This window comes from Fukomys damarensis, unplaced genomic scaffold (assembly GCF_012274545.1).
Source record: "Fukomys damarensis isolate Sample0158 unplaced genomic scaffold, DMR_v1.0_HiC HiC_scaffold_1, whole genome shotgun sequence".
Classification (NCBI taxonomy): Eukaryota; Metazoa; Chordata; class Mammalia; order Rodentia; family Bathyergidae; genus Fukomys; species Fukomys damarensis.
The window spans coordinates 10,760,656-10,774,074 of record NW_022900913.1 but is presented as its reverse complement, the minus strand read 5'-3'; the positions used below and the strand labels follow the sequence as shown (position 1 = coordinate 10,774,074).

General features: G+C 44.7%; 1 protein-coding gene across 2 annotated transcripts in view; it reads right to left on the bottom strand.

The window, feature by feature from the left end:
- Positions 1–13,419, bottom strand: part of Trio (trio Rho guanine nucleotide exchange factor) — a 319,992-nt gene that overhangs the window by 64,325 nt on the left and 242,248 nt on the right. For both annotated transcript variants that reach the window (XM_010631520.2, XM_010631521.1), the window contains exon 34: positions 10,116–10,359. In XM_010631520.2, the coding sequence (XP_010629822.1) occupies positions 10,116–10,359 (244 nt within the window). The remainder of the gene's footprint in view (positions 1–10,115; positions 10,360–13,419) is intronic.

Sequence of the window (13,419 nt, the reverse complement as noted above, 5' to 3'; positions counted from 1 at the left end):
CTCTTCTGAATGTGGGTGAGGTCTCAGTCTATGAAATTTTGTGTCTATGAACTTTTTCTGGGAGGAAGTCCCAGAGCCTCCATCAGATTTGCTTAAGGGCCTTGGGACTCAAGACTTCAGGACCCACTGCTTCAGAATTAGCCAGTCATTTATGGTGCTTTTTCTTCTTGCATTTTCAGCTCAGCTCTCTGGGTCTATAGCCAATTTATTAAAATTCTGTTTATGAAAAAGTGAGCTCTAGGAACATGGCCCTAAGACTTATCTCATACTTCCTTGAACAGAGAAGGGAACAGAGACGAAAGCCACGCCGTGCTGTAGCTGGCTGATGCCTGCCATCCTCAGAACCGTGGTCTGCTGAACTCCTCAGAAAGCACAAACTGACCCGGATGGAAACACAGTCGCTTCTCCACCCAGGCAGCCTTTATTCACCTCAAAACACCCCAGGAAAAATGGCACAGTGGACCAGGGAACCACTACTCACCAAACACACCATTTTTCTGTAATGCAAATACTAATCAGAGTTCATAAATTTAAAGAGGAAGCCTCAGTTTGCCTAATACACAGCCCAGGCTAATTTAAAAAATGTGAAAACCAGACAGTGTGTGAGGCAGGAAGTGGCTCTGTGTAGTGCACTGAGTAGGGCCGGCTCCTCAGGCCCACAGCTCCCCTCATCTGCCATGGCCAGGACAGCAAGTGTGGGAAGATGGGTTCGCACTCACTGTTTATGGCTTTACCATATATATAATTTTGTGATGATCTAATATGAACAGTGTCAATACCTGCTCATTTTTTTCCCGTTTTAATAAATACTTTAATGTAAAGTTGGAATGTGAAAATACCTCAAACATGAAGCATTCACCAGGATAATGGCCCACTGTGTAGCTCCATAATTATATCCTCCATAGAAAACATCCTTAATCACAGGTCTGGGATTGGTCACTTAGTCTGAGACACAGGGCTCAGGAGAGGGACAATGTCTCTGTTTTTAATTCTTGGTGCAACTCTGTGTTCCTCAGTTTTCCTTCCCACAGGGATTTACATTAGCAGCTGTTCAAACAGAATAAAACTGTTCTTTTCCAAGCTAGTTTAAAAACTGGAGATAGATCTTCCATTATATGTTTTTCTAAGAATATGTGGGCAGGTATGGGTCTGAAATGTCTATGCATTAGTTGCCTGGGGTGTGTTTTCCATTAAAAGTGGCAATTTGACATGAAGCAAATGTCTAAATATACCAGAATCACAATATACTCAACTAAACTTTGTAATGTCACTAAAGCTTTTTAAAACATACCTTACATTTTGAAAAATTATGAAGTAATTTAAAAGTCATAAGCACTTTCCCTTCCACAGTCTGCAAACCACTGGGAAAGTCCTGTCCAGCACAGGGATGAAGGGGACATGAGTACTGAGAGCTGACCTGACAGGATCAGGGAGGGAGGAGAGGTGGAGGCTTGGGAGCCAGGCAGGGCTATGACTTTACGGGGCCCAGACATCAGAAAGAGCACTGCGGAGAGGGGCAAGGCGAGAAAGAGCCCCAAGGGAGGACAACAGGGCCTCATATGCACTGTAATTTGGCCTTAATGGAAACATCCTTATTTTATATTCACATCGTGGTTACCCATTAGTCCCAGATGTGGAGCAGCTCCTAACCTCCAGGTACAGGGCCTGGGGTCATTCATTTATTTTAAAAAATTAACAATGATTCTGAGGAGCCCTTGGCAAAAATAGTGTGTCTCTGGATTTTAAGTAATGGCCCTGGAAATAAATCTATAGTTTATAAAGTTTAAAACAGTGCAGAACTGGACAAATAAGATGACAGATGAACTGCATCTGCCCCATTAACATCCCTGCTGATGGTCTTTCAGTTGGAAAAGTCCCTCAAGTCTACAGGCCTCCATTTAAAGCTCCCCTCTGTGACCCACTGTGAAGGGTTCTTTCCCCTAGTTTACTGCTGTCTTTCAGAGCTAGCTTTATGAGGAGGTTCTCTGCTTCCTCATCAATCTATGCATTTATTTGTAGTTCCTCTATCACAGGTATAAAGTTAGCATAATATCTGCTACCATCACTCGCCTTAGAAATCTGTTTAAAGTACTTGCAATGAGTCCTTATAGAGTTCCCTGTAGGTCTTTAGTGGTCCCTGGAGTTCATTCTGTTGAGTCTTTTGCAGGTTACCCTGATGTTAGCCTTTGGGCTGCAACACTTGTTAACTAGACCAAGCTTTAGTCTGTTCTCTACTCACTACCACTGACTCACTGAATAAACTCACTTTCTTTCCTTCAGGGTGTCTCATTTTCTATGTATTTAGTGAGATGGTTCAGGGAGTGTCAGGTAGCAGTGAGTGGGGAGGGAAGAAACCCTTTTCTGTTATATGATGCATCATACCAAGGGAAGTGTGTTTGTGTGTACACGTGTGTATGTGTAGGCATGCGTGCACTTGTGGGTGTGTGAGATGTGTAGATGTGTAGGATAACAGGGAATTGGCTTTTATTCTGTGGCCAATGGAAAACGGTTGAAGAAATCTCAGCAAGAGGTACATGATGGGATTTGTATTTTAGGTGCAATGAGCACGAGCAAGTGAGGATGGGAGCTGGGTAGCAAGAGGTAATGGTGGAGCTGGAGAAAAGAGAATGTTTAAAATACATTAGTGAGATAAAGCTGAAGGTTAGGATTGATATGCCTCAGTCCATTCCTTTTGCTAGGTGAAATACTGGACAATTTACAAACACTAGAGGACTGAGGTCAGCAGACTAGAGAGGGCCTGTTCAACATTGATGACACCTCCTAGGTCCTCATATAGCAGAAGCTCAAAGGTCCCCTAGCTCCTTTTATAAGGGAACTAATTTTGTTCACTGCCCTCATGGCCTAACCAATTTCCAAATCCCCTGCCTCTTGATACCAACACACTGGAGACTCACTACATCACATGAATTTTGGGAGAACACAAACATTCAGACCATAGCACTACACGATCAAATAATCATTCCACTTCTGGGTGCACACCTGAAAGAATTCAAAGCAGGGACTCAAGGAGACATCGGTACACCCATGTTCATAGCAACATATCATGACCAGAAGGTGGAAACAACCCAAGCATCTGTCAACTGAAGTATGGATAAACAAAATGTGGTACATAACAAACCAAGGAATATTATGCAGCCTTGGCGAAATTCTGACACATAGGCACTGAAGACATTATGCTAAATGAAATGGGCCGGTCACAAGAGGACAAGCACTGCATGATTCCACTGACCTGAACAAGTAGGGCAGTCAAACTCACATGAAGTGGAAGGGTGGCTGGGGAGAAGGAGAACGGCAAGTGCTGTCAGATAGGTCCAGGGTTTCAGGTTTGCACGATTAAAAAGGGCCCTGTTGGTGGAGGGCGGTAATAGCAGCACAAGATTGGGAAGAAGTTTAAACTATGCACTCAAACATGTTTAAAATGGCAAATTTTATGTTGTATGTAGTTTACCAGTTTAAAAAATGCAGCAGGCAGTGAAGAGAGCCATAGGTGTATTATTGGACATGTTTCTGCGGAACAAAAGCAACTTGGGTATTTCAGATTTGAAAAAGTTGGTAAGGCAGATGGCAGAGAAATCAGATATTCAAGTGAACAGAGGGGAAACAAGAGAACCTTTGGAGAAAGCCTGGGGACAGGCAATAAGATGGCCCATGACTGTGCTCAGATGACTTCAAATGAAAATCTCTCTACTTTTAACTTGAAAAAAATGCCCTATGCTACTAGTAATAATCATATGCTGTTGCACCTATGAGTGAAAACCCTTGGGTCTTCACTGACCAAAGCCACCTGTGCAGGCATGAAGCCGATTGGGAAGTTCCTGCTTTTCTGTGGAGGCCATGTTGAGGTGATCACGCAGGACTGCTTCTGGCGTACACGTCACAGTAAAAAGCAAGGTGCTGAGGTTTGGCCCCTGGGTTTCAAGGCTCAAGTGACCAGCAAGCAAGAGGTTCTTTCTCATATTTGTGTTATCTTGCTTTTCTCATTCACTATAAATAAGTGTTCTGACACCTCCTTCAAAATCAAATGCAGGATCTAACTTTGCACTATCCAAAGTAGAAAAGACTTTCTAAGTACAAACATCTCTTAGAGAGAGGAAGGCTGATTTTTCTAAGTGGGTGTTTTCTTCTTCTGTTTTTTTTTTTTCTTTTTTGAGACAGGGTCTCACTATGTAGTTGAGACTGACCTGGAACTCACTATGTAGCTCAGGCTGGTCTCGAACTCACAGTGATCCTCCTGCCTCAGCCTCCTGAGTGCTGGGATTACAGGTGTGCGCCACCGCGCCCGGCCTATGTGGGTGTTTTCTTCTAAACATAAAAAGCAGTAGCAAAAAGCAGTCCCTGCTACATCACTATGGGATGGCATAAGAAAAAGTGAAAGCTTTCAATCAGCCTTTACTCAGAAAACCTTCCTAAGAAATACAAACTCAGAATGTGAGAGCTGGCAAGGACCATGGAGTCCATCCACTTGCACCCAGCCCAGCCCAGGGCTGCAAAGCCTGCTGGGATAGGGATGCGGTCAGAACTCAGGTCTCCACAGGCTCAGTGAACTTCTTCTGAAAGCTCCAGCCACAGTGCACCCCAGCCACCGGCCTACCCGCATCTCCAGGAGCCTCACCCTCAGCCCTGAAGCAAGGTGTTAGGAAGGCACTGATTTGCCCAGGTGGGGCTGGAGTTTGAGTCTCTTGCCTCAGCCTCTCAGAGTGGGCACTGCCATGCCTGGCCCAAAACCTCTTACGTTAAAGCTGCATTTGGCAAGTCACGGGTGTGCAAGGGTAAGTGGGACCCTCTGAATTCAACTTCTGGCCACGGCCACAGTCTAGGCTGGGGCCACGGCAGCAGACAGAACACAAATGAGGAGTGTGGGGATACATGTGGTTTTTCAGACACAATGAGCCAGAAGGAAGAAAGGCTAACAGAGTCAGAAGACCGATGCACTGTCTTCCACAAATGTACCCTGTGCAAAGTTGGTGACACAGACAGTGCTGTGCTGCACAGCTCATTTCCATTTCCAGCCACCACACCTGGGCACTGTTGCTATCAAGTGCCTGGCATGTAGCTGAACACTTCAAGGCCATCATGTAGGGCAGTTCTTGGTTCTGAGGTTAGGAAAGACCAGCAACAGAGACAGGGGTGGCACAAGGCACTGGGATGTTTCAAATTGGCCTCACCGGAAATATACACATTTCTGATACTCCTGTTTACTTTCTGTGATCAAGAATAAGTAAACGGAAAAAAAATTTGATGAACTGAGGCAGTGGGAGGGCCATTTCAGGGGATTATCTGACATCTCCTTCCACAAAATAGAAGCTTCTCCCCAAGGGAGTGTGAGGAAATGGATGGTCTGCAGCGTGAAGTGCACCTCAGGCACTTCTGGGGCTCTGACACAAATCTCCAAGCCCAGGGCCAGCCGTGGATTCTGAGGTCATTGCAGACAGCAAAAACCACAGACACAAATAAGACTGGTCGAGCACAAGGACTTGCTGAATTCTTATTCTATTTTAGTATGCTCAGTGTCTGCTGAACTTGTGACTAAGATGTTGTGAGACAGATAAAAGAATGGCAGTCAGAGCAGGACCAGAGCCGTCAAACTCCAAGGCTGGCTGTCTACAAAGGTGTCTGGAGAGGAACTTCCAGGCTGGCAGCTGTTCTTAACAGGACTTTCTTACTGGAGAAGTCCTTTCTTGGTATTGATAGGATTTGTAAGGGACAGAGTGGGACTGCAAAGGTCAGAGAGTACTTTTTTAGGTGCTACAACAACATAGAATGTTACAGATAAAATCAAAATGGTACATACAAACCCAACCTCCATCAGCATTTTTCAGGACAAAGTCAAGTGTGGTAAATACAAAGTTCTTTCCTCTTAATTGGCCTGCAATTGTGAACACCAGGAAGTAAGAACACACCACAGGAAGGCACGTACGAAAGGAAATCTTTCAGAACAGGGTTTTATTTGTAGCAAGCTCAAATTCATCAGGGCTCCTCAGGAGGCTAGACTGACTGGGGAAAAAAAGTTGTACTTGATTTTCAACTCAAATTCAAGGTCTTAAAATATATTACACAGTATCAGCGCTATGGCAGTAGGCTAAAGAGAGCCCAGCATAGCACAGATCTCCATCTGAACTCAAGTCTGTGTCATGGGAGTCTGACGCTGTACTCGACACACAGACAACTCCACTAGAAATAAAATTGAACCCCTCAGCTCTTGGCCAAACTCTGAAAATTCTCTGCCTTTCTCTTCAGATCCCAGGAGAAGTAAGTCTCATTCTTCCTGCTTCTCACTGAGGTGACGATAAGTTCATATTTAGGGTCCCAGGGATGTGAAACACGGCTGGACCTATAATTACTGAGGTGAGCTAATCAGTAGCTGCGTCCTGTGTGGCTGCATTTAGGTCTGGGGATGACTATACCCGCAACTGGGGGACAACCCCAGATTATGTCAGGGTGAACACAAGGAGGGCATCAAGGGCAAGTTGGAACCTACTAAAATTACGTAACAGAAAAGAAACTTGAGTACGGCAGAGTACAGAGATGTTCTCTTGAGAAAGGAAAACAAAGGGCACACTCCAAATCTGGAAGAAAAGACTTTGACATAGCATGGTCAAGGACACAAGCACAACCCACCCCGTACTCTTGTAGATGTGACAGATCAGTGCTGCAGCAAAGGGCTTGAAGTCTCAAGTAGCATTCAGTAAGAAGGAAGATCAAGCTGCACTGTGCAATAAAAATCTAATACGAGTTATACATATACACTCAAATTTTCTAGTAGCCATTTAAAAAAAGTATTTTTTCATGGTGCCAGGGATAGAACCTGGGGGCTTGCACATGCTAGGTAAGTGCTCTACCAATGAGCTACCCGAGCCCATTAAATAGGCAATTTAATGATACATTTAGCCCACTCTATAAATAAAGTCCTTTCAACACATAATGACTGTAAAACAAGGACACAATATTTCTGACATAAAACTCCAGTGTGCTTTAGACCGGCAGCAAACCTCATTCCAGGTGAAGCACCTTTCAAGGGCTCAGCAGCCACATCTACCTTACGGCTGTCACATTCGAGACAAAGATTCACATGCTCTGTGGGAATTTGTTACTGTCCTGCTCCAATTATTTTCACCTAAAGAAGTCACTTAAGAATGCCAAACTCTGGCCTCTGAGCTGTGCCGCTACCTGGATCCACACTGCAGAGGCACAGGCGTCATAAAGACCATTGTTCTGAGCTCTAGAATTTAGAGCAGAAGTGAACAGGGAGAGAGCCTCTCTAAGGCTCCTTGATGAAAAGTGAAGAAAATCTCTGCAATGAAGGCACACCAGACTACTGTAGTTGGTAAGTTGGAGGGATCAGCACCTCCCACCGGAACGTGGACCATAACCAGGAGAAGGGCAGCTGGAACCTGCAGTAGAACCTTGCAGAGTTCAACCCAGCAGGAGCTCAGGGAGCACAACTTGGGCCTTGCAGCCAGAAATCAGCCTGAACCTCAGGGGCCAGCTGCTGGCTTCCTGAGAGTGATTGACTCAGATGTGCACACTGCTGCCCACTTTGTCTATTGTGACAGCAGAGATACCCTGAGAGAAGCCTTTTTTCCCTTTATTATTTTAATTTCAATTTTTTTCAAATTTATTTTTTCTTATTCCTTTTTTCCCTCCCTCCCGCTCTACCTTTATCTCTCTCTTTCTCCCCCTCCCTCGCTCACCTTGTTCTTCATCTTTTCCTTTTTTGTTCCTATTATTGTCCTAATTTAGATTTCTTTTTTTCTTCTCTTTTTCCTTCTTTCGATTATCATTAGTTTTATAGGAAAGTGAATACAGTTTCTAGCTTCCCTACTGCTGTTAGTTTGTTCTGTTCTTGTCTTTGTTCTTTTGTTCTGATTTTTCCTCTTGTCTTCAACAGTTTTCTAGAGTTTGCCTGATCTTCCTGTGTCCTCTGGCCTCACTTCTAACCTTTCCCTATCCTTCTATCCCTCCCTCCCAATTCCTTCTAAGTCCTCATCCCGAAGGGTAAAGTTGCTGCTATATTGAAGAGTTTATTTATTATAAACATATTTTGGGCTTTTCCTCCATTTTGATTTAATTCACATGGTAAATTTATGGGGAGGGCTGGGGATTTAGCTCAGTGGTTCCGCCGCCTGCCTCACAAGTGCAGGGACCTGAGTTCCATCCCTAGTACCAAAACAACAACAACAAAAAAATTTATGGGGAAATAAGATGATGAAGAACACGTGAGAAACTTCATGGGTACCAAACCAGCCCTCCAAACAATTCTAAACAATATCCCAGAAAAAAACAAAGAAGGTCACAACTTCATGAGGCCCAACAGAGCAAATCAAGAAATTAAAGGGAGGAAGCGAGAAAAAGAAAGAAAGAAAAGAAAGAAAGAAAGAAAGGGAAAGAAAGAGAGAGCCAACAACAGGAAAATAACATGATAAAGGTAAGTCAATACATATCAGTTATAACCATCAACATTAATGTCCTCAACTCATTAATCAAAAGAAATTGAAGGCAGAATGGATCAAGAAGCAAAATCCAACAATATGCTATATACAAGAAACAAACCTAATTTAAAGAAAAATTCATGGACTGAAGTTAAAGGATGAAAAACAGTTTTCCATGTGACAGGAACCTGCAAAAAAGCAGGGGTAGCTATCTTATTTGCAGACAAAGTAGATTTCAAATCAAAATTAATTAAGAGAGACAAAGAAAGTCAGTATATCCTTGTAAAGGGAATAATCCAAGAGGAAGAGATGACAATCCTAAATATATATGCACCAAATACTAATGCCACCAACTATACCAAACAAATATTAATGGACATGAAAAACCAAATAAGCACTAATACAACTGTAGTGGGGGACCTCAATACCCCATTGTCACAAATAGACCATCTAGACAAAAAAATCAACAATAAAATACTAGAACTGAACAAAGCCTTTGAATAAATAGACTTAATACATATCTACAGAGTGTTCCACCCCACAAAATCAGAATATATGTTCTCGTCTGCACATAGGTTATTTTCCAAACTAGACCACATGCTAGCTCACAGAACATGTTTAAGTAAATGCAAAGGAATTGAAGTTAGTTATATTATCAGACCACACTGCAATTAAATTAGACATCAATAGCATAAGAAACCACAAGAACTTCACAAATACATGGAAACTGAATAACTCACCTGAACAACCAATGGGTCACAGAGGAAATTACAGAAGAAATTAGATACTTTCTACAATTAAATGACAATGCCAATACAACATATAGGAATCTATGGGACACAATGAAAGCACTTCTACAAGAGAAGTTCGTAACAGTGAATGCACATACTAAGAAAACAGAGCAAGGTCAATTAATCTAATGCTGAACCTCAAGCTCCTAGAGAAGGAAGAACAAGACAAACCCAAAGATCACATAAGGGAGGAAATTACGAGGATCAGAGCAGAAATCAGCAATGGAGACTAAGAGAACAAGAGAAAAAAACTGTATTGAAGAGTTGGTTTTTCAAAAAGAATAAATAAAATTGATAAAGCCTTAGTCAACCATATTAAAAAAAGGAAAGAAAAGGCTCAAATACATGCAATTAGGAATGAAAAAGGTGAAGTCACAACAGATCTAGCAGAAATCCAGAGGACTATCAATACCTACTTTGAGAACATATGCTCTAATAAAATGGAAAACACAGAAGAAATGGACAGATTCTTAGATACATATGAATTACCAAAGTTGAATGAAGATATAAAAATTCTAACAAAGAGAACCTGATTAGGAGCGCTAACTAAGCACACTCCCATCTCCCTGCCTGGCACTCTCCAGCACTTCCCCTATTTGTGGTATACCTGGAGGAGGGCTTTGCCGTCTCTTTCTTCTCCATGTATGAGTGACACTGCCCCCGCAAAGTAGCCCCTTCTCTTCCTAAGCTGACATCACGTCTTAGACTACCACCTCAGGAAATGAGGAGGTCACCTATTATTTCTGAGTATCAGGTGAAATTCTCATTCTCACTCAGCTCCTGATGGATCAGAAATACCCAAGGAGCCAGTGAAGATGCACTGGTCCAGAGAATAAAGGAGAGAAGGCTCCAATGTCCTCTCCCCTGGCCCTACCTTTGTGGTTGAAGATGCCCTCCATCTCCATGCTGCTTCTGGAGTGGGCGATACACAGCGAGCCGCAGGGGACCAGGCCTTCTGCTGCGGGGGACCGGTCAGTGGTACGCACCAGGCACCAGTCAGGCTTGTCATGCGGTCGCTCCAACACCTCCACTGTCTGGCCGCGCCGGATGGTCAGCTCATTGCTGTTGCATGCTGTGAAGTCGTGGATCACCACAGTCAGCTCACAGCCACCAGAGAGCTAAGGAGAAACAGGAAGAGGGACAGGTCAGCAAGCATAAGCCACAGGCCTCCTGCTGTAGGCACAGCTGTGACTCAGGTTGGATCTCCACCGACCACCGGGGGAGAGTAGAGGCTACACTACTCCTTTGGTGCCCTTGGGAACCATGCAGTTATGCACTTTTTTAGGTTCCAACCTTGGGATGTAATTTCTTAAGGGGTTCACTGCCAGAAAATGTAGTATGATTTGTTAGGAACTTCCGTATCTCTTTGTACCCGAGACATTGTATGTTTCACCTCAAAAAGTACTCACTGTTCACATAAAAATACCGTAAGCTTTTAGAAAGTTTAAATTAGACTACCTAGATTATCGTGAAATATGATGATGAAACAAGGTAACATTTCCCCGAGACTTCCCGCCACTGGAGTATATGACTCTTTAGGCATTGAGGGTCAGGAAGGATCCAAGGCTCCACCCCAGGAGCAGCAGACTGAAAAGTTGACTGGCTAGAGACCCCGGAACATCTCTCCTCAGGATCCTTTGAGGGCTTACTCCCCATTCTGCATTTCATTAGTGTATGTCACAATGATCCCCTAAGTAGCCTTGGAGGTTTTATCAGTTTGCTGTAAGCTAAAAAACCCTAGCATATAGCACTTTTTCAGGGAGGAGACAGACTGTCTCAGGCACAAAGAGACTGGGAAGCTCCTGTGAAAAACGGCATTTGGTTCTGACAGTGATTTGCTCAGTGTGCTGCTCCAGACCCTCAGGCTATAGACTCCAGGCCCATTTCCTGGTTTTCCTACATCAGGCCTTCACCCTTGAGTTCCTTTCCCTTTCTTCTCACTGTGCTCTCTCCCCTTTCCTGCTAAGTGATCATCTGCTAGAATTTCCCCAGACTCCATGAAGACACACCTCCGTGGCCTCTGCTGTGGACCAGGCACGGCCTCCTGTGGCCATGCCCTGGTGTCTTCCCGGGAATGTACGCTCGTGAACTCACCAACATCTCCTACATGTGAATCCTGTGACTGGCCCTGACCCCAGGCCGATCCAGGTTCTGCCTGTTTCCCCACTGTCCCATTCCACCTTATTCCCAAGGATGCACCAGGGCAGCCCCAAGCTTGATTCCTGCTGGGCAATCTGAAACTCTCCCCTCTCCCTCCCAAGGTGAGGCCAGGATATGAATTGGTATGCCCCACTCCCATCTGTTTCTCATCCAGTGATGCCTCAGGTGACACTGTCAACAGCAAGTCAAGCAACCAATCTCATTCTTTCCCTCTGCCTCCAAATGCTGTCAACTGGGGGACCTGCTGATGACTTCCTTCCCTTGTACACACACCAATCACGTCACTTGGGTTCTCCAGTGACCTCTTAAGTGGCCTCCCTCATTGACTCCATGCTTCCTTTCTTAGTCATCTGAGCATGGCTGTTGGAGTGACTTTTTAAACACAGATCCTCCTACCAAAAACCTCCGGCACACATTCCTTGGCATATGGTTCAAAGCTCCCCCTACCTTAGCAGGTTCATGTGCTCAAAGCCAGAAGGGCACTTCTGCTACTTCTGACATGGGTCCTGCATGCTTTAGCTCAGGGCATCCTTGTGCTCAGAGAGCTCCCATGCCCCCATGTCTGTACACTCCCTCCCTGCCGTCTGTACGCCCTGGGAAACCTCTCCACATCTGCTTTCCCCAGCACTTTGGCAGAAACGGATGCTGCAATTTTGAAACGAGCAGGGTCTGTTCTCATCATTAGAGAGCAGGTCTGTGTCACTTTCCTGTGAACCTTCAGTGCCTGGATGATGAGGGCAGAGGCAGGGCTGGCTGCGGCCCCCAGACAGCCCAGTGCCAACAACTGCAGGCACACTACTTGCCGACGCAGAACTGAAGAGCAGCATTCCCTTTAAAGCCGGCTTTGCATTCGGTACTTGCTTTGCACTTCAAGTATTCAGATGCTAGCTGAAAATGATAACACAGTTGCTCTAATGATGAAGGCAATGCCTCTGAAAAACAGAAGTGGAACATAGCTTTTCTGCTGTAACTTTGGAAGCTAACCGTGCCTGTGCTCCATCTATCTGCACAAAATCCTGTCGTCCCTGTCACCTGAAGGCTGCAGCAGTTCTGGGAACACAGTCCCTTGGAGAGGAGTGGCCCAGACTCCTATCCTGAGTCCCCCGGGCACAGCACACACCTAAGGACTGGGAGTCTGCACTTTCTGCAGCAGCTCACGCCTCTGAGCTGCATCCTGGGCCACCGCCCACGCTGAGGACCATCTGTGGACCTGTGTCATGCTCTGCAATGTCAACTGTGCTCTTGCTCTAACAGCCTGCTTCTTAAGAGAAAGTTCAGAGATGTAGAATAAGAAACATATGTCTTCTAGACAACCACAAAGAGAAAAACAAAACTCTTCCACCATAAAGGACTATTATCTACAAAATGAATCATTTCTGCTAGGCCACAAAGAAAATGTTCACAAATGTTTAATTCCCTTCTAACTCTTGCAAACTTCTCTGTGGGGAAATCACGCTAATTTTTATACATTTCTCTGCACAAATATGCTAATGTGAAAAGGGCCAGCCTGGAAAAGAATTTTCCTCACAGAACCTCATGTTAAGGGGTAGTTAATCCCTGCAACCAAGAGGAGCAAACCTCCCCAGTTCCAGGGAAAACAGGACCAGTCAGCGAACCCAGCAGAGTCCAGCTTGCCACTGCCAGAGATCTGCCCGTCCCAGGCCTCACAGTTGCAGCAGCTGCCCAACGGCCTCCAGGGAGCTGTGCTGGCTTCCCTGACCCTTCTCCACCAGCCCCCAGCGTTGCCACGGGGAAGGACATCAACTAATCCGGGGCCTTTGCTGTCTTTGTTCTCTGGGGTCTTACTTTTCAAACTACTAAAAGCCAAGCAAGAGTTTTGTGGGTGGGGGAAGTGTGGGAAAAGGAGAGAGGGACTGCCTGAGAAGAAGAATTAAGTTAGACTTTATTTCTGGCATTGATTTTTTTTAGCCCCTCACAGAGTAACCAAAAATGATTGGAAACATCTGTGTACTTGACAGAGGAAAAGAAATAAAAATCAAGCCTGTTCTGGCAGCAAA